General features: G+C 38.2%; 2 protein-coding genes across 2 annotated transcripts in view; both read right to left on the bottom strand.

Annotated features, from left to right (window-relative positions):
• The window catches only part of LOC110453960 (poly [ADP-ribose] polymerase 14-like), a 71,226-nt gene extending 59,126 nt beyond the window's left edge, over window positions 1-12,100 (bottom strand). Inside the window, exons 1-7 of the mRNA XM_021503217.1 lie at window positions 11,558-12,100; window positions 11,120-11,350; window positions 7,234-7,548; window positions 6,130-6,381; window positions 5,222-5,455; window positions 1,537-3,273; window positions 526-794 (exon numbers count right to left, since the gene is read on the bottom strand). Of these exons, the coding sequence (XP_021358892.1) occupies window positions 526-794; window positions 1,537-3,273; window positions 5,222-5,455; window positions 6,130-6,381; window positions 7,234-7,548; window positions 11,120-11,350; window positions 11,558-12,089 (3,570 nt within the window). The 5' untranslated portion in view covers window positions 12,090-12,100. The remainder of the gene's footprint in view (window positions 1-525; window positions 795-1,536; window positions 3,274-5,221; window positions 5,456-6,129; window positions 6,382-7,233; window positions 7,549-11,119; window positions 11,351-11,557) is intronic.
• A 4-nt stretch (window positions 12,101-12,104) lies between these two features.
• Window positions 12,105-17,935, bottom strand: LOC110453959 (programmed cell death 6-interacting protein-like). Its single transcript, XM_021503216.1, has 3 exons — window positions 17,695-17,935; window positions 13,752-13,864; window positions 12,105-12,347 (listed from the first exon to the last, which is right to left on the bottom strand). The coding sequence occupies exons 1-3, from the start codon at window positions 17,873-17,875 to the stop codon at window positions 12,105-12,107; spliced, it is 537 nt and encodes a 178-aa protein (XP_021358891.1). The 5' UTR covers window positions 17,876-17,935.
• Between the last annotated feature and the right edge of the window lie 2,315 nt (window positions 17,936-20,250).

Below are 20,250 nucleotides of genomic sequence, written 5' to 3'. Positions count from 1 at the left end.
TCCCTGAGATAAGATCAACTAAAGCAATTTCATTCAAATTCATGATGAAAAACCAGGTGTCGAGCAGACTAATTGGATATCATTATAGTGTGCTTCAATGATTTGCTTATAACTGTTGGTGGAAGATTATCATTTGGGGAATCTGGTCAGCTAGATTATAAGATTACAGGTATAAAGGTTTTATTACCTGAAAAACAAAGACAACACTATTTTATTTCAGACCACACATCTGAACCGATCATAATATTCTCCTTTGTGCATTTTCTTTAAATTGTTTTTTGAAAGGGTTGAAATTTAACAAATGTACATTTACCTTTGCATTACATGTAGTTACAATAATGAAGTTTTGATACCAAAAACTGCAGTGTCAAATCTTGATTTGCTATATTTGAAGTTCCCTGCTGAAACAGTGATCAGTTAGTATTTCTAAATTCTTAATCTGTAAAACATGACGACAAAGAACATCTTGGAGTAAATAACAGGAAAATTATTACAACTTTATTTACAGCTGTCCCTTAATTATGCCCCATGTATACGTAGTTGCGTACCTGCTCCAAGATCTGGCAATGCAATGGATGTCTGATTATGGTCGTTGGCTTCCTCCATAGACTTCAACACTGCTTCCCGTAGCATGTCCTCCTCGTTATTTCGCCCTCCCTGCCATACTGGTCCCACCGCGTGGGCAATGAAGTTACATTTGAGGTTCCCAGGCTTCCCCAAGTACACGTCACCCTCCAACAGCCGGCTGTGTCGTTTGATGTGTTCATCGCAATCCCGCTGTATGCTTTTCCCTCCTGTAACAATACACTGTACTTCAATCTTGAAAATCTACAGATTCTTGATTTTTACAAAAAATAAACTTTTCTGACCCCTTAATTTCCCCCTAGATGTTGCCATGTACCCCTCCCTTTTAATACTTCATTTTCCACCATCCACCTGCATAGGCACCATATGATCAAATTATGGAGGTCTTGCCTTGGCTAAACTCCAACAACCCTTGATAAAAGCAATGGCATGCCCGCCAATACTACATAATTATAATATTTAGGTCAATACAAGGATTTATTAACCCAAAAGTGGTGATATTCCCCAGGACCCTTCTCTCAAAGAATATCCCATAAAACCGAACAGATATTTCAATTGCATGTTTTGTGTTTTTGACTTCTTTATCAATCAGAGTTTTGGTTAATTTGTATTCCTTGATGCTCCTAAATTGAGCCACTTGTCTGTCATTTGCCATATCTGTTTACAATGACAGAGCTTGGCAATCATAATTCTGAAGTTTTTGATTGGTAAAAAATGATTGTGTGATGGAAATCCCCTGATACTACATGTATGTATGGAACAGTTGATATGTCAACCTCCTGAGAGGCAACATGTGTGTGATGTGAACCTAGCTCTCGTGCAGGTGTTCAACTATCATCTCACTGGGAAGTAAAACTGACAGTCATATACAGTGTATGAACAAAATAGAATTTCTTACCCTTATATCCTCACAAGTCTTGGTGATCAATACAGTAAAATAGAATGCCTTACCTTTGTCCACAATAGCCTTTGCGAGCCCTCCAGCATGCTGGAGTTCCTTGTTTGCTGCGTTGACCAGCACATCTACCTTGAGGTTGGTGATGTCCCCCAACATAACCATGAGATGATAGTTAGGCTGGGAACACCTCGCCATTTCTTGTATACCGTCTCGTCTTCTTGGTGCAGGAGTCGGCCCACCTCCAGCCTCTCCTCCACTGACATCATCTTCGCTCTCATCGCTCGGCACGATTACGACACCATGAGATTTTTCCACTTGACTTACTTTCGGTTTACTGTCTTCAGATGTCATCAGTTTGGTGATGCCTGGTTTTTTTAAGATATGTTCTTTTTTCTCGACACTGTCAATGACATTACCTATATCCATCTTTGCTTTACTGAGTCCTACCTCGGTTCCTTTGATTTCCACACCAAGGTTGTCTATATCAATTGAGACTTGGTCTGCTTTGAGCCGATCTGCGATGGCACGAATCTCATTGACGCAATGGGCTTGAAGAAACCTTAGCATTCCTGTGCTGATTGATAATTTGGTGTTGTAAATAGTGTTCATGGTTAAGAAATCAGTCACCCGTTCTCTCACCATCCCAGCATCTCTATCAGTGGAGTAAATCACAATACAAGGTTTGTTCATCTGAACTTTCATTTGTACCATTACACTGCATGAATCTTTGATGGACTGCTCCTCGCTGGCCCAACGGTCTGATGACAGGAGAGAAGAGGATTCCTTCTTCACATCAACAATGGTCTCTAGAACCGAATCTCTCAGAATGTGTGCCGCACGAACTGCAGCATCATCCGTCATAGCATACACTACAAAACGGTTGTCCTGCATTTCCCAAACAGACATGATTTTGTCCTCTTTCATCTTTCCTGCAACATACTGTTTCACAGCCTTGTCTTGGAGGTAAGCATACCTGCCCTTGTTGAAATCACCCACATCACTGGACACCATAGCATTGATCATTTCATACATTTCCAACTTTGCACTGGTCACCTCTCCATACAACCCTTCATATGTTACTGTTCTGGCCTTAAAATCTAACATGACTTTCATCCCGGGATATTTCTTCTCCATTGTATCAATGAAATGTGTAAGGCTCAACATGACAACTTGGTGATGTTTCATTGGTGAAGTTGTTTCTTTAACTTGTTTCTTCTTTCTATCTAACTCATCAGCAATCTCTCCAATGATTTTTTCCACACTTTGAGAAACTTCTGTTGCAAACTTCTTGTGCCCCATGACGAAAATTTCAAAACGGACTTTTTCCACGGCTACTGTAACACCATCAGGGTGAGATATGTTCATATTCTGAAGCTGTGCCATTACACCATCCCAAGCGTCCTGGAGAATCTGATGTTTGTAGACAAGTAGGACATCCAGAAACTTGTCCAGACTTGTCCGTGCTGTCTTCTTCCATTCTTTGGCCAAATTCCGACAATCTTTAACTTCTTTGGTCAACAGACATTCAAGTTTAACTGGATCGGCAAGCTTTTCTGGCCAAATGATTTTTGTATGTTGTGCAGTTAACTGTTTTTCTAAACCATCTTTGTTTGGTTGAGAATACTGAACAAATTGGATCTTCCTTGGATCTAGATCAGTGATAACCAAGACATCTGGAACCTTAAATTTTGGTCCATCTTCTCCAGAGTCCCCTATCAGCTCATGGTAAAGTTTCACATCAAGGGTATGGCTATCCACAGTATGGGAGCGCCCACAGACATGGTCAATCACTGTAAACATCGAAACAACACGCTTACATTGAGTAATTAGGCCTAATTGTTATTGTTCATTCATCACAACAGTTATACCTTCAACATCTCAAAAAAAAATAAAAAAAATCTTTTGAAATGTTAGTAGCAAGTGCAGGGTTGCCAACTCTCACGGTGTGAGACGAAAACTCACGCTAAAACATGTCTCATGCCACGTGAGCCATAAGCCTCATGCATTCGAAAATAGTCTCCCTCCATCCCACGCGAAACAATAAATCGGCAATTTATAGCTTGAACCGTACAAAGGGAAACAACTCATATTGCAATGTTGTGCTTTGGAAGTGAGCTGACGCGAGGTGTCGCTTTACATCTGGTGGAAACGAATGTAAATAATATTGTAAGGTGAGTTGTTTTCACTCGTAAACTTAATATTGAATGTACCTATCGCGCTGAAAAGAAAGTTCTACTCATAATGTCGTCGTGTATGAGGAAATATTGTTGTCGGGTGTGATGACATGTGATGACATGTTGGGTAGACGTAGTACATAGGTATACAAATCATGCAACAAATTAATTGAATCGAATATCTCAGGCATGGTACAAGTAAACGATCAGGGGTGTTTGTTGCTTTGGATACTGTACTGCAGTAGCCAGAAATAATTTGAAAATATTTTTCACTGTCAAATTATCTGCTGGCTAAAAAAATTTGTTTATCTTTCATGTTAATGAACTTTTCGTATTACTACAATGGTAAATTTCTTGCTTTTGATATGAACTGTTATGTTTTTTGACAGGTCATGAAAGATCCCATGCCATACTAGCAATATTGACAGCAAAACAAAAAAATTAACTGGTACCTGTTCTAGCCAAGAAAGAAATTGTTACAAGAAAGTCCGTTGATTATAATGTGTTGCATTTCTGATGTCAAGTTGTTTGTGTGATAAATAAAAATCTAATATATATCTGCAAAAAATGTTTTGTTTTTATTTCCTGCAAAGATCTTGAAGTAAAAAGATCAACAATGCAGATGTTACAGTAATCAGTGAAAGCCAGGATTTGTTTGATACATAGGTAAATGTTATCTTAACACCTGAACAAGAGTACCACGGGGTGGAACAAAATACACCTGTCAAATGCCATATAGTGTTATATACTTTCTTACATTGAAATAAGATCTGCATCATTCTAAGAGTGGTAAGCTGATATGCTCTAAAAAATGTAGGAGAAAATTTTCAGACAAATTTAAATAATGAAATGAACAAAAGGCAATAAATTTTGCAAAAAATCGTCGAATCAAAATTCTTTTAGGGGAGACACAACTTCATATCATGATTATAAAGTATACCAAGTTTCAAATAGATCAGTCGAAAATGTAGGAGGAGATTGCCGGACAATCAAAGTTTACGCCAGATGGCCGGACGGACAACACCATACCATAATACTACCGTCAAATTTGACGGTCGTATAAAAAGACGTTACGCCGCGACGCCGTCAAAAGTCTCACACTTCAGAAAACCCAGTGGAGGGAGATCTCCCTCACTGGACTCCTTAGAGGTTGGCAACCCTGCAAGTGGCCAAAATTTTTACTCGTCCCTCTCAAAAGCAATACTGTTTAATGAGGGAACTGTAGAATGAGGAAATTTCTACAGTACCATGTACCAAATCAACAAAAGGCACAAGAGACCTGTCCCATGTACCCGTGATTTGTTGATATTGGTGTGTACAAAAATAATTTAAAAGCTGAAAATCTATACCGATTGAAAGCCTAATTACTGATTGTTATTGGTACCTTCTTTACCTGGAAATATATTTTCCAAACAAAATGTTCAGAATATACAGAGATTTCTGTATTAATGAAATAGTATATCGTACTGAATTCCAATAGGATTCTTGCATATATTGCATCCGTAATGGAAATTTTCTTTATTTGAGTTCAATTTAATGTATAACTGGCCGGTCTAAATCAAACCTGTGTGATCTTCAAAGTAGACAAGGTAGGATCCATCTTCCTGGTTCTTGACCTCCATCACGTCACCCCCTCCACTCCTACGGGTGTTTTCAAAGTAGAACTCTAGTGTGCTCAGGCTTGTTTTATCTCCAGCCCCTTTTACAAGGATACAATTAGATATCGGCACTCGGAACACCTTCAGGAAATGCTTATCCAATGCTTTCTTCTTACAAGCAAGTTCCAGTTTTTCAAAATCTGTAGGAAAAAAAAGATACAATGTCGTCACTAATTCTACCATCACTAATGCTACCACCACTAATCCTACCATCACTAATTCTACCACCACAAATTCTACCATCACTAATTCTACCATCACTAATCCCACCACCACTAATTCTACCATCACTAATCCCACCATCACTAATTCTACCATCACTAATCCCACCACCACTAATTCTACCATCACTAATCCCACCACCACTAATTCTACCATCACTAATCCCACCACCACTAATTCTACCATCACTAATCCCACCACCACTAATTCTACCATCACTAATCCCACCACCACTAATTCTACCATCACTAATCCCACCACCACTAATTCTACCATCACTAATCCCACCACCACTAATTCTACCATCACTAATCCCACCACCACTAATTCTACCATCACTAATCCCACCACCACTAATTCTACCATCACTAATCCCACCACCACTAATTCTACCATCACTAATCCCACCACCACTAATTCTACCATCACTAATCCCACCACCACTAATTCTACCACCACTAATCCTTTCACCACTTATCACGGATTCCATGAAAACGAATCCACCCAACACTTACACTATCACCCCCAATCCTAGTAGACAACTGTTATATATTTACACTGTTAGTACATTGATTTCCAAGATTCTACACACCTGGTGGTTCTTCAAATGTCACAAGTACAGTGTCCTCCTCTTCTCCAGGTAAATAATGTGTTGGCGTCACATTAGCCTTTGCCTCCAGGAAATTTTCTAGTCCATCTTTTGTTGTGTCTGGATTCTTTCCCTTTATGAGCACCTTATCAGGATACAGAGGGCGTGGGTTTGGTGGTGGCGGTGGGATGTACTGTTTCACTTCCAATTTGCCCCCCTCCAGTTTGTGTTCTCTTTCCACAACAGCTCTCACCACTGTAAATACCATAACAGAAATTCAACAAACAGGACAGTGTTGATTCTATAGATATTATTACAAGACAAGTTCATAAATATTCCATAAAAATCAATGTCCAGCCATTGTGTATGGTTATAGGCGAAGGATTGCAACCTTTTTCATGCTACTATTGGCCGGAATGCAAGTGACCAAGTCCTGATTGGCAGGGTCACACTCTCAGGCCAATCCTTAAAGCACACTTGTTTGTCAAGTCTCAGGACTCAAGGAAGCAGATATAAGTTATAAGATGGGGGTCTCAACCATTTCTAAGTTATCACCTTTTCTTGGCACAATCCCTCAGCTCTCTGGGTTGATCTTCATTCCCCTGCAGTTGTACAATTTTTAATCATTTGCACCCCATGAGAATGTTTCTACCCAAATACAATGTATGGATTATATTTATCTCTTAGTTCCAGAAGAAGTCTCTTATAGCAAAGTGGCCAAAGTGCCCTCTTTGGACCGGTTGCTTAGCACCCTGTGAGGTCAATGCCTCTGTTAGTATATTTATTAAAAGATAATTGTAGTTCCTTAATGTAATAAGGCTAAATAAACCCTTTTTGGCCCAACCCCTGAGTACCCCCTCCAACACACAAGGGGTTATAATATTCATTTATACAAAATTAATCTTTACCACCTATGGAAGTTTTCATTCAAACATGGTGAAATTCAATTCAGCATATATGTATCTGAAGAAGATATTGTTGTTGACACTTTGACAGAGATACACACAGATGCCAATTTTAAATGGCATAAGGTGAGCTAGAAAATACACTCTGCCTCGAAACTGGGTACAACAGAAAAACTGATATAAGAAGTTGAATTTGAATTACCGTCTTCAGTTTCATATGTAATGTAGATGACACCCTCCTCCCGTTCTGAATCATCGAGCTTCACAATTTCTAAAGGTTTTCCTGCGGCCTTCTTGCTTTCAAAATAAAGTTCAATTGTGTCTATGCTGGTGGTCTCCTTCACGCCCCGCACCTCTATCGTACAGGACGGTTTAGTCTCTTCTTTATCACTGGTTTCTTCCTCACTGCTGTCTTTACCCATAGCTCCAGAATTGTAGCTCTCTGGGACAAATCGCTCCACTTTGATCTGCTTTTTCTCTAACAGTAATGGTAGCTTCTGTAGGACACGTTCAACCACTGAAACAAAACAATAGATATCCTATCACAACACTGGGCCCCTATAGTTTACTGGTAATGCTCAAATCAAGAAACATGTACAGATGGTTCCTCAAAAGTTTACTTATAATAACCACAACACTATATATGTACCCTTGTTTAACCCTTGTACCACTGTAAACCATAATGGACTCATCCAGATCAATGCATGTAAGAGTCTACTAAAGTTACACTGGGTGTTAAGCGAAATCAAATGTGAAAAGATTGTTTTAAAGAATTGTTGATATATTATTGCATTCACATATCTGATAAGTCTACCTCTGTAGCCTAGTTTAAGTAGTTTACTGAGAATGATTACATCCGATACGAGTACAGTAAAACATGGTTATATTAACGAACCCCAAGAAACCTACTTTATCAGTCACTTATGCAGGTAGTCCTATATTTATTGGGAGTTATATGTAAATATGTATAAACAATGTAAACATAAATCACCAGAAATTCTTTTAATTCATCTTAACACATGTATAATGCATGAGATGCTCACAGCTTGATTTAATAAATTCTCAAGAGGCTGCCTTCGTACTGCCACAGTCTCAAATTGAGCCTGGAGAAAACAGCATTTCGTTAATATTAGTACTCGACTTGGAACAATGATGACCGAATCCACATCCTCTCCCTCCACCTCCACTTACTCCTCATCGTTTGAAATATTGAGTACGTCTTTCACAACCTCATTATCCGACATATGTCATATTCATAACCTCACAGTCAATATTAATGAAATCCAACATTGTGACCTTGACCTCAGCAGCCTCGGTCTCAACTCAACACCTTACAGTGAAATTGTCATTGAAAAACTTACTTCACTGTATCGTGATCAGTTAGTCTATAGATATTCTGTACGAAGCATAAACAAATACTTTTGATAAACAACCCAACACATATAAAATGTCATCGAGAACACTACTCGCCGTGTTCAGTAGTCATACAAAACGTATAAAAGCAGGTAGCTGACAATTGCCCCTTGAGCGCCTCTCTTGGAGTCGGACCATGGTCGAGGTCACTGGTGTGCGACTTCTGACTTCGAAAATTGGGTTTTGCACTATTGTGTTAAAAATAACAATGAACTTCACCTAAGGAGAGCGCTGATTTGCTTTGTAACAGATGATAATTCTCAAAGTATGTGAAACTCACAATACGATCATATGATTACATAAAAGTATGAGGAGTTGCGCTGACCGGGGATCAGAATCAGTTTGCAATACTCATGAAATCGCAATAAGCGTGCTTGTACTAAACATGTTTTACTGTACTCTTGAATTAATTACTAAGGCATTGCTAACATCATAAGTCAGACATGTACTCTACCAGTTTACCAGTGATCATTACATCATTATACATGTACTAGTGATGGGCATTAGGTTTAACCCTTTCACCACTGTAGACCATAATGGACTCATCCAGATTATAATGCATGGTAGAGTCTACTAAAGTTACATAGGGGTGAAAGGGTAAAAATAACAATCAATGATTGGTATGTAATCAGAAGTAGCAAAACGATTGATGATGGATGGCATGTTTATAATTTCATGGGACAGAATACCCAAATTAAGTGAGAACATTAGTACTACTGTTACATCAATAGACAGAGTTGTTAACTATACATCAGGTTTCGTTCTTCAATAACGGATTAATTTCAAGCAATATTTATCCAGTTATGACTGTCGATGTATATTTTACATTTAACATTTTTATTTTGATGATGTACCAATTATATCAAATACGGAATTTGTTATCAATAATCGAAATTGGAAAGGGCAAACGGATCATTTTTTTATTATCATTGAACATCAGCCAATCACTAACTCCAATTTACCAGCAATGCTTTGTATCAAGCCCATCAAAATGTACAAAAATTATCACTTTTTAGATCTATAGATTCAAGCATATTCTTAAAGGACTTACCTCACAGAGTTTATTCAACTTTTTTTAAGGAAATAATGATTGAATGCTATATCAAAAGATTGTTTAAAAGTTTGAAAGAGCAAATAAGTGGAGAAAATTCAAACAAGAGGCCCGGGCAGAGGGCCTGTATCGCTCACCTGGATATCTAAGCAATTATGGCAAAATATTCTCCAGATGAGATCCAAGGGAATATGCCAGACCCCAAGGCCAATCCTTGTAGCATATCTGTATTTTATTTTTTATGCCCAGCAATTTTATGTATAGTTATGGGGTGGGGATCTCAACTGTTTCCAAGCTGTGACTCAGAAACTAGGTCCCTAGGGTTGTGGCCAGACCCCAGGATCAATTCTAATATCATGACTGCATTTGTCTCTTTTTGCCCAGCATTTGTTTATATAGTTTTCGGTTGGGGATCTCAACCGTTTCAAAGTTATGACCCAGGGGTTATGTCTGCAAGGGTGGGGCAGACCCTGGGGTCAATTTTAATATCATGACTGCATTCGTCTCTTTATACCCAACAATTGTATATATAGTTTTGGGGTAGGGATCTTAACCGTTTCAAAGTTATCACCCAGGGGTTAAGTCTCCAAGGGTGGGGCCAGACGCTAGGGCCATCCTGGAAGCAAATGTGCATTCCTCTCTTTATACTCAGCAATTGTATATATGGTTATATGGTGGGGATCTCAACCATTTCCAAGTAATATTTTTTTTTGGCCCCACCCCTTAGCCCGGGGGTCAGCCCCACCCTTTGTACAATTTTGAATCCCTGCCTCCCATGAATGCTTCCGACCAAATATGATCAATATCCATGGTATAGTTCTACAGAAGAAGTCGTTTATAGCAGTATAGTCAAATTGCCCCCTTTTGCCCAGCCCTCAGCCCCCTGGGGGGTCAGCCCCACCATTTGTACAATTTTGAATCCCCACCACCTAGGGATGCTTCCAGTCAAGTATGGTTGATATCTATCTCTTAGTTCCAGAGAAGAAGTCGCTTAAAGTAATATAGCTAAATAACCCTTTTTGGCCCCGCCCCTCAGCCGCCATGGGGGTCAGCCACACCATTTATACATTGTTGAATCCCTGCCTCCCATGAATGCTTCTGATTAAATATGATTGATATCCAGTGCATAGTTCTACAGAAGAAGTCCTTTGTAGCAATATAGCCAAAATGCCCTTTTTGCCCCGCCCCTTAGCCCCCTGGGGGGTCAGCCCAACCATTTGTACAATTTTGAATCCACACCACCTAGGGATGCTTCCAGTCAAATATGGTTGATATCCATCTCCTAGTTCCAGAGGAGATGTCGCTTAAAGCAATATAGCCAAATTGCCCCCTTTTTGCCCAACCCTTCAACTCCCTGGGGGGTCACCCCAACCATTTGTACAATATTGAATCCCCACCACCTAGGGATGCTTCCAGTCAAATTTAGTTAAATTCCAATCAGTGGTTAAGAAGAAGTCGTTTAAAGAAATTGTTGATGGACGGACGACGGACGGACGACGGACGAAAGGACGACGGACGTCACGGTATGGCATAAGCTCACCTTGGTCCTTCGGACCCGGTGAGCTAATAAATCAATATCTTTCAATTTGTTATCAGCTATATACCGTAAATTCAATTGTCATACCTGCAGGGTCTTTGAATGTTATAATAGCTGTAGCGGACTCTTTCCTGAAGTCCATTTCATCGATTTCCCCTCCTCCAGTTTTTTTTCTGTTCTCAAAAAAGTAGGTCAGAGTGTCCTCTGTGGTCTTGGGCGATATCTCTGTAACCTTGATCATCCCTAGCTGTTCAGTTTCTTCCTCTTCCTCCTCTTCCTCTTCTTCTTCCTCTCTCTCAGCTTCAGCAGCAACTGCTTCTACATACGATTTAGAAATAAATGGTTAATTATCTTCCAGAAATTTACAAACTATAGCTTCTTTGAGTGCTAATTAACATCAAAACTATCAACTCATTTACTTTATTACTTTTATCTAACTTTAGACATTTCTCGTTGAAAGATATGAGATTGGTATAGATAAGTTTGATGGAGAGATTTAGCTTGGTGTAATGACTTAAGTCATACCATTCTCAAATTTACCAGATGCATCCGGTGCATATTCTGGTGAAGGTTGATATGGATATTGATAAGGATGAGCCATCCTCGGAGAACCACTAGGACCTGGATGCATTCTGGGATAAGCACTATAAGGTGGTGGTTGGCCCTGGGTGTATGGACCTGGAAATCTTGGAACATAATGGCCACGATATTGTGGCAACGAGTACATTCCTTCTGGACCTTGCATTTGTCCAGGATATGGCTGTCCATAGTTAGCAGGCATTGATGAATGCCCTTCAGCTGGTCTTCCTTGAGCATCTGGCTTTATGTCTGAACCTTTACTACTATCTGAAGCTTGTGGCTGCTTCCATGGGCTAAGTGGCTGGCTGCCATCTTGTATAGGATGTTGATGACCTTCACCTTCATCACCCATCCCTGGTGATTGTCCTTCTTGACCTTTAGCCTGCTCTTGAGGAGGAGGCCCCCCTGGGGGTCCTGGTGTTGAGACCTCGGGGTAAACCACAATTTCTGTTCCTGAAGGACCTGGTCTTGCTCCCATAGGGTTTGGCCCTTGTTAACTATAGCTTCTTGGAGGATATCCCTGATTATACGTCTGAGGTACATTCCCTGGATGTCCCGGATATTGACCATATAAGCCTGGATACTGAATGTTCTGATAACCAGGCTGAGGTTGATAACCAGGCTGAGGTTGGTAACAAGGATAACCTTGGTATCCAGGATGTGGATAATATTGTTGTTGTCCAACATTTCCTTTTTGTTGTGTTGTATCACCAGAACCAACCGGAGGGCCCAAAGACTGAAAGATAAAAAAAAACATTTTTATACATTAAAAATAGTAAAAGTCTACCAAATATCTACAGTTAATATTAATAATAATGATGGGTGGTTAATTTTGTATTTTAAGGTAGCTTATTGGACTGTAATAGGACGAGGAATAGTGATAAAGATAGTGCCCTTGCTGGGGCTCGAACCCGTGATCCTTGGCTCTCCAGTCTGAAGCTCTACCGCTGAGACAAAGAGGAATTCCCTACAGCCGACGCTTGTAAGGCAACCTAATGAATGCATATCTTTTACATGGCAAATTCCGTATGACAATATTGCATTATGGGATAGACAGAGAACCAAAAAACTGTATTCAAAGGAAATAGGCAATGCATATCTGCTGTTTACTCACTGTATAAATTACTTTATAAGAATTATAAAACTTAAGCAAAATCAGGGAGGCATGCAATCACAAGATTCAGAACATTAATATTTTTAATTGTTTATTGGCATCTTTAATTGCTTTAGCTACTAAAGATGATGCTACAAAATACAAACAGTGTACATTTTAAAATGAATACAAACTTCCATCTCTTGAAGCAAATGTGCAAGCAAAATACTTCTAGTCAGTCAGAAAATTGCAGGAAAAATTGAATTCCTTTTTGTTAGACAGTTAATTTAAACAATAGTACCGCGCGGCGGAACAATATACGCCCGTTGAATGCCATATAGTGTTATATACATTCTTACATTGAAATAAGATCTGCATCATTCAAAGAGTGATTAGCTGACATGCTATAAAAAATGAAGAAGAACATTTCTGGACAAAAAAACTTTTATGGGAGACAAAACTTCATATCATGATGATAATGTATACCAAGTTTCAAAGAGATCTGTTGAAAAATGTAGGAGGAGATTGCAGGACAGAAATCAAATACTGAAATAAACAAAGGGCAATGACTTGTGCAAAAATTGTTGAATCATAATTCTTTTCAAGGGAACAACAACATTTCATGATTGTTTAGCCTACTAAGTGTCAAAGAAATCCGTCAAAAAATGTAGGAGAAGATCTCAGGACAAAAATTCAAATACTGAAATGAACAAAGGGCAATAACTTTTGGAAAAAATTGTTGAATCAAAATTCTTTCAAGGGAGACACAACTTCATATCATGATTATAATGTATACCAAGTTTCAAAGAGATCGGTCGAAAAATGTAGGAGGAGATTGCCGGACAAACGAAAGTTTACGCCGGACGGACGGACGGACGGACGGACGGACGACCCATACCATAATACTTCCGTCAAATTTGACGGACGCATAAAAAGTGTGTTGGGACTCTCTACCTTAAGGAAGGTGGCAATTCTCAAACAATATACACATGAAATCTGTATAAGAACTCAGATGCAATGTACATGTATACATATCATTGTCTTTACCTGTAGGTCTACCTTTTCCCATGACGTTGGAATGTCACAGGGTATACAAGGACTGATCTCAAGTACATAATTTGGTAATTGAATTCCACTCCTTTTCAACCATGCATCAACCTCTACAAAAAATAATAAAAAAAATATGAGTTTTTTTTATTTCACAGCCAAACCTTTTTTTTATCAAGAAACCAAATGTCATAATAAATTGATCATTAAATAATTGAAAATCACTTTTCTCTCAAAACCTATTTTGTACAACACATGTATGCACGTATACCCATATTGTCGAGTGCTGCTTATCCAATCAAAATGATCAATAAAAGATCTAGATATGCACCAATCCAAATTGACTTACATATGTATATTCAATATATCATTTAATATTATTGTTTATAAGGATCTGATCTGCATACGGTTATACTTATTTTAAGCGATTGATTAACGCAATTTAGTATTAATCGCTGGGCACCAGTGAATCTTTTCACAAAAAATCTTATGATTTATCGTAAAATTTTGAGTTACAATTATCGTAAGAGAACATCTTTGCCCAATCAAAGCAGTTTCGTTAAATAAATTTCAAGATGTTTAAATAAAGAGAAACGGAACTGTATACGCCCCGAGTTTGTTTTTTAGTGTCTTTAAACTTAAACTAATTTTTAAAAGGTCTTTTTCTGTGATCTTTTGTTATTCAATTATCAATATATATATGAGAATGTGGTCAAACCAATTCATAGAAACATTACATGTAGTAATTGAATCTCTGAAACCATAATACAAGTCTGGGTCATGTGGATCAAGGTGGATTTTTTTGTAATGTTACCTCATCTTCAATGTTGAGCGGAGCGAGGAGAGTTTTGTTTTTGATGTTGTTAAATTACAATTTTAGCTAGTTACAAAAATTGAAAACATCATATTACCCATCAAAAATAGTCACTATGCAAATTTAAGGGGCGGGGGAGGCTTTATTTATAGACATTTCAGTCAAATCATCTTCAGTGCTGGTGCAGGTGGCATTTTGATGCATGCGTATTTGGACGAATTATTAACTAAAACCCTTACTAATGTGACGAATTGGCCTGTAGGCCTACTAATGTTAGGTTATATGTTGTGTAAGTTATAAGTTACAAGTTATACGTATATATGATCCTGAGATTTCCTGATTGAGGAATAGTTTGTGTGTGATTTTAACAATACACTGATCGGATTCAAACAATAAGTAACAAATCAAGGACAGTCAAACCACTGATTTATTAATAAATGCAATTAAATTTGTCGTTAAATTATGTCATTGAAACTAACACCGCCCCTTATGGAACATCTATATTGTTTTGGTTAGAAATAGGGCATGACTTAGGTGCAGTGGTAAAATCTGCCTTGAAAAACCTTTTCTCGATATATCGCTCTTTAGTTCGTTTTCAAAGCAATCGTAGCAGCCATGTTTAAAATTACGATTAAAATCATATTATATAAATTTACACTTACAATCAAATTTTACACTTAAAAGAGAGCTGGGTCAAGCTATCGTCAAGTTATGATAAATTTTTCACTTAAGATTCTCGTAAGAATTTTTGTGAAACGGAACAAAATCGTAAATTTTCTCTAACGAGTAAAAATTATCGTAAGATTTTTTGTGAAACTGGGGACCAGGTTTTAAGCTCAAATGGCTGTTGTCTCAAGCCTTAGTCTAGAGTTCAGAGGTACTAGTTTTGAATCCGGGTCTGGCTGTGCATTTTCCTCTCCTGTTACAATGGTGCCTGTGGACAACTCTTAATCGTTTTAAGTACTGGGTTAATAAATGCTTTGCAAGGGGCTAATGTCCTGAAACTGGTTATTGAGTGATAGTTTTTGGTGGATCGATCGCTGGAGACCAGGTAGCTAAATAAGTTTTCAGTGCATGTCTTATTTAATACATCTAAAGTTCAGAGGTCCCGGGTTGGAGTCCCAATTTGACCATGCATTTTCTCCCCTTTTCGCATGTATGACTTTAATTAATTGTGCATGTAGTAATAGTGACATCGGTCACCTTCTACAGCTTAGTGCTGGGAATCGGTCAAATATTCAAGATCGATAATCGGAACTCCATAATCGATCGATAATCGATTATCGGTTTAAATGACCTACTCTTGTAACATAAGAGGCCAGACGATTTATTACCTGATGTAATTGTGCCGACTGATGAGAAAATACTCGTTTCCGAAATGTAGGCGGAAGGAAGGGTTCACTTACATCTCTGTTTTGACTCAAAACTTGATGACAACTAGGTGTACTCACAGTTTAGGTATTAATTACAACCATTTGAATGCTCCAATCACTATAACATACCATATTAATAATAATTTATCACGAAAAACAATCTGCTAGCTTCATTTTACTAGCTTTCAAATATGGCGGTTCCGGTTGATACGAAATGCAGATGTATGTATTAAACGAAATGAATACAAAGGCGCAACGAAAAGCAATTCCGCTTTTTTACCATAAACAATTCCGTTTTTATATTAGCCACCAAATTTATAATGTCGATGCAGATGTTGCGTCTGCTTCAAGTTAGAAGAGATTTACAATACAATTAAACATAATCGATCTTTCATCAACAAAATCGATTATTGGATCGGACCCTTTTCAAACTTGATTTAATCGATGTTTCCGATTATCGGTACACCACTACTTGATTATCGGTACACCACTACTTGGCGCTATAGAGGGAATTTCCTATAGCTCAATTGGTGGAGCAGAGGACTGGGAAGCTTGGGTTCTCTTGGTTCACTCTCCGGTTGGAAACACATTACTCGCTTCCCCATTACAAATGGTGTATATGTGGCCCTTCTTATGGTGACCGGGAGTTAAAACCAGCTATATGGTTGTAGTGCAAATTATTCGGACGTTTTATCAACTTTTTTAATATCGGTCTGTCGTCGATTAACGTCAGAACTCCGGCCCTCTATAATATGCGGGAAATATGCGCCCCGCGCCTGGAGCGCACTTCAAACTGATATTTTAGAAACAAATCGTCACTTTCACACACATGTCGCACATGGATCGAAAGATCTATTCTTTATGCACTAGGTGGGATCAATAACATGTTTCAAAAAACATTACGAAAAGTATTTTCCAACGTTTTCTATACCAACCCATGTTTTTAATGGAAATTAGGCCATGAGCAATGTCACATGACTTAACGAGATCTCACGTTACCGAAGGTATTTCCCAACATTATGATGTAGGCCGGCGAGATTAGTCATGTGACATTAGAAGGCGGGGGCTACCAAAAAACTAGAGTAAAACAATAAAAGTTGAAAAAATGTGTTTTTAGTGATTGTATTGGTTGTTTGAGGCATGCTTTGTATGTTCATCTTGTACAGAAAGAACAGATCTTTCGATCCATGTGCGACATGTGTGTGAAAGTCCATAAAACTTCAGAATAATTCGGACTAGGTTGTTGTGGCATTTGAGGCCGGGCATACAAATTTAAAAAGAGGGGAGTCGGTGCAGCATATTTTAATGGTACATAGGATTGTTGGCTTCTAGCTTCATGCAAGAAGGATCGACTTTCTCTTTAGCTCAGTGTTAGAGTGTCCGACTAGGAAGTATATATGGGATTGCTTGTTCGATTCCTGGTGGAAGCACACTTACTCTATTTTCTGTTCTGCATGTCATGCATAATTTGCATGTAATTGAACCAGCAAATATCTAAATAGTAAATGAACATATTTCTTCACTAAAAAAAATATGTAAAATGGGCGATGTACGTCACTGCGTGTACAACCTGGAAATGGAATTCCTACTTTCGTTTTTGATTTGTCAATAATTCGGCAAATCTCCGTTGTATTTGAAACGTTCGTATTTCGTGAACGGGCATATGAACGCATTCGCTATAACTATAGTTTGTTTAATATTACTATCTCCTTTGTATAATGGAATAATAACAACAACAAAAGTTTTACGTTCTTACCAGCTCCATCATGAAATAACATCAGCCATTTTGTTCGTTCGATTTGGGCACCCGCGATACTTTCTGCCTTCAGACATTTTGTAAATACCAGTCTCACTTGGCTTTCATTTGTATCCGCCGGAAAGCCTTCAACAGCTATACAATACGGCTTTAAATTTTCTCTGAAGTTGTCGCTAGCCATATTCTATATCTTCTAGGCCCTACGTCTGGCCCATTCTGCTTCGACTTTGATTGTCTAGTGATCATGTCACATGATGAAATATATCAGAATCACACAACCTGATTGGTTGCTCAAAAATAGTAACAGGGAATTTCCAAACTACCTGGAAATCCGTACTTTCGATATCTCCAATTTTCAGAAATCGCATTTAGTTCATTGGCGAAATAGGGATGGTAAATTAAAACACACACATGTATGTTTAAGAAATCGAATTTGAATTTATAATGAGGATGATACAAGACACACAAATATTTATTTTCTGTCGATTTTGCAAAACATAGAACATAATTAATTGTATTTCGACAAAACATATGGGTATAATAACAGAGACAAACATTACAAAATTAAATTTAAAATTAAAAAGACAAGTAGACTATACTGTATTAGACTAAGCACTGAAAATGAGTTTATCGCTAGAGGATTGTATACGTATATGTTATGACTAGTTTCTATACGTAATTCATGCTAATTATTATTGTGCAATTTACCACTACTTTGTGTGTCTTTTCAGACCGTGTTCATTGCTGAATAAACATATTTTAAAGTAAACGGAACAGAGTCTCATTTATGAACACGGTCTTTAACCCCTCTGTAGCTATATAGGTAGGCCTAGTCCAGGAAAGGAGATGTACTGCGGAGATAACGGAAATCACGACCAGGAGGAAGTCTTCTTCTTCTTCTTCTTGTGGATAATAGCAATCCTTCACATAAACTGAAGAGTACATGCTATTTGCATACAACACATAAAAAGAAAACCATCACATGGAAATCTTATAAGCACATAGTATAGGCACATTTGCACTCTGTAAGCACATATATACACATGGTAAAGCACACTAGCACATGCCTGCATGAGCACATCAGCGTACAGTTAGCATACAGCACAAAAATTCAAACCACTGGCAGCACACCACAGAAAAAAAAGTTTACTAGGATATACATAGGGTACATCCGCATTCAGGGTCTTCCCACATACGAATCAGTCTGCCAGAGTAGTTCTCTGCTTTTCGTAACTCGTTCGGGAGGCTGTTCCATATATGCGGGCACCCTGAAAACGGAAAGACCCTTTTCCATACCTGGTGGTGTTGACCTGTGGTAGCTCATTTCATCTTATTGTCAATTACACGAACCCTTGTACACTGGCTATCCTTCAATGAAGAGAGCCTTCGAATTATCTGTTATGAAGTAGGTCATCTGAAATAATTGATGACCTTTTAAAAGTGTCGTACATCCTTTCAAAGAATCAATCAGCTTTCACTCTCACTGTTTTGTCTCTTGGATGAAAGTGGCTGCAAAGCTTGGACAGGTTGGTCCAAAGAACTCTTTCTCAAAACCCACTTGTGGTTGGGTTCCATATCTTTCTTCTTCGGGTATATACCAATTCTACCCAAAACGGCTTTTGCTACTTTGGGTTAAGATGAAAACCGATATCTCTTTGAATCAGTGTTCTGCTTTTTTGGGGTATTTTCGTGTCCAGTATTTCAAAAATAAATAATTCTGTAGTACAAGCATTGAATAAATCTAACAGTTCCAAGGTTCCTCGATCCCGACCATTTTCGCAGAAACATTCTTTGGAGACAGAGTGACTGCCATACTAGATGGTACATATAATTATATGAAAAGGTGCTGACCATACGCTTCATATGATGTCTTACTGTGACCAGAAGAAGAGTAATTATTATAAACTCATGACCATAGTTCTACCTCTTGGTTACATTTTGGACACGGTATGGACCACTCTCTGGAAGCAAGCTTTACAAAAAAAACCATTATAGATAAGCTCACATGGTTGCATCTTCGCTAGCCAAGTGTTCGCTTCGTATACACTCCAATTACACGAAGCGAACACTTGGCTAGCGAAGATGACATGGTTGGAGCAAGACGACAATGAAGTCGTTGATCGAGGTTTTAGAGATGTCCTGTCGATTGACCATAAATGTATGTTCATTTGACCCTTTCTTTGAATAGGTTCCACCGCATATTTTGGATTGATATTTTTGTCACTGGTAGGTGATGACCTCGTCCTTCTATAATCAAAATATATATAAAGTTATCAAATACTTATATTCTAAGATGAACACATTTTTTTTTTGGTCCGGAAAATATCATTGATTGAGATGGCTTCTGGCTGTTGATTTGTCTGTAAATATCTGATTACTCATCATAGAAAGAGATTTTTACATGTATTCTGATCCCTAGTGGTGGTTGCATTAAAAATGGTCATTCAATGCTTTGTTAGTTTGAAAACATTCGTCTTTTTAGTGGAAAAACGTTTTGAGAATTTCAGTTTTATGCTTCTACGAAAAACGAACCAAGTGCTCATTTGAATTTTAGTG

The sequence above is a fragment of the Mizuhopecten yessoensis genome, unplaced genomic scaffold (assembly GCF_002113885.1).
Source record: "Mizuhopecten yessoensis strain PY_sf001 unplaced genomic scaffold, ASM211388v2 scaffold7551, whole genome shotgun sequence".
Taxonomy (NCBI): domain Eukaryota; kingdom Metazoa; phylum Mollusca; class Bivalvia; order Pectinida; family Pectinidae; genus Mizuhopecten; species Mizuhopecten yessoensis.
The sequence above is the reverse complement of the archived record's forward strand: the minus strand, read 5'-3'. Positions and strand labels throughout refer to the sequence as shown.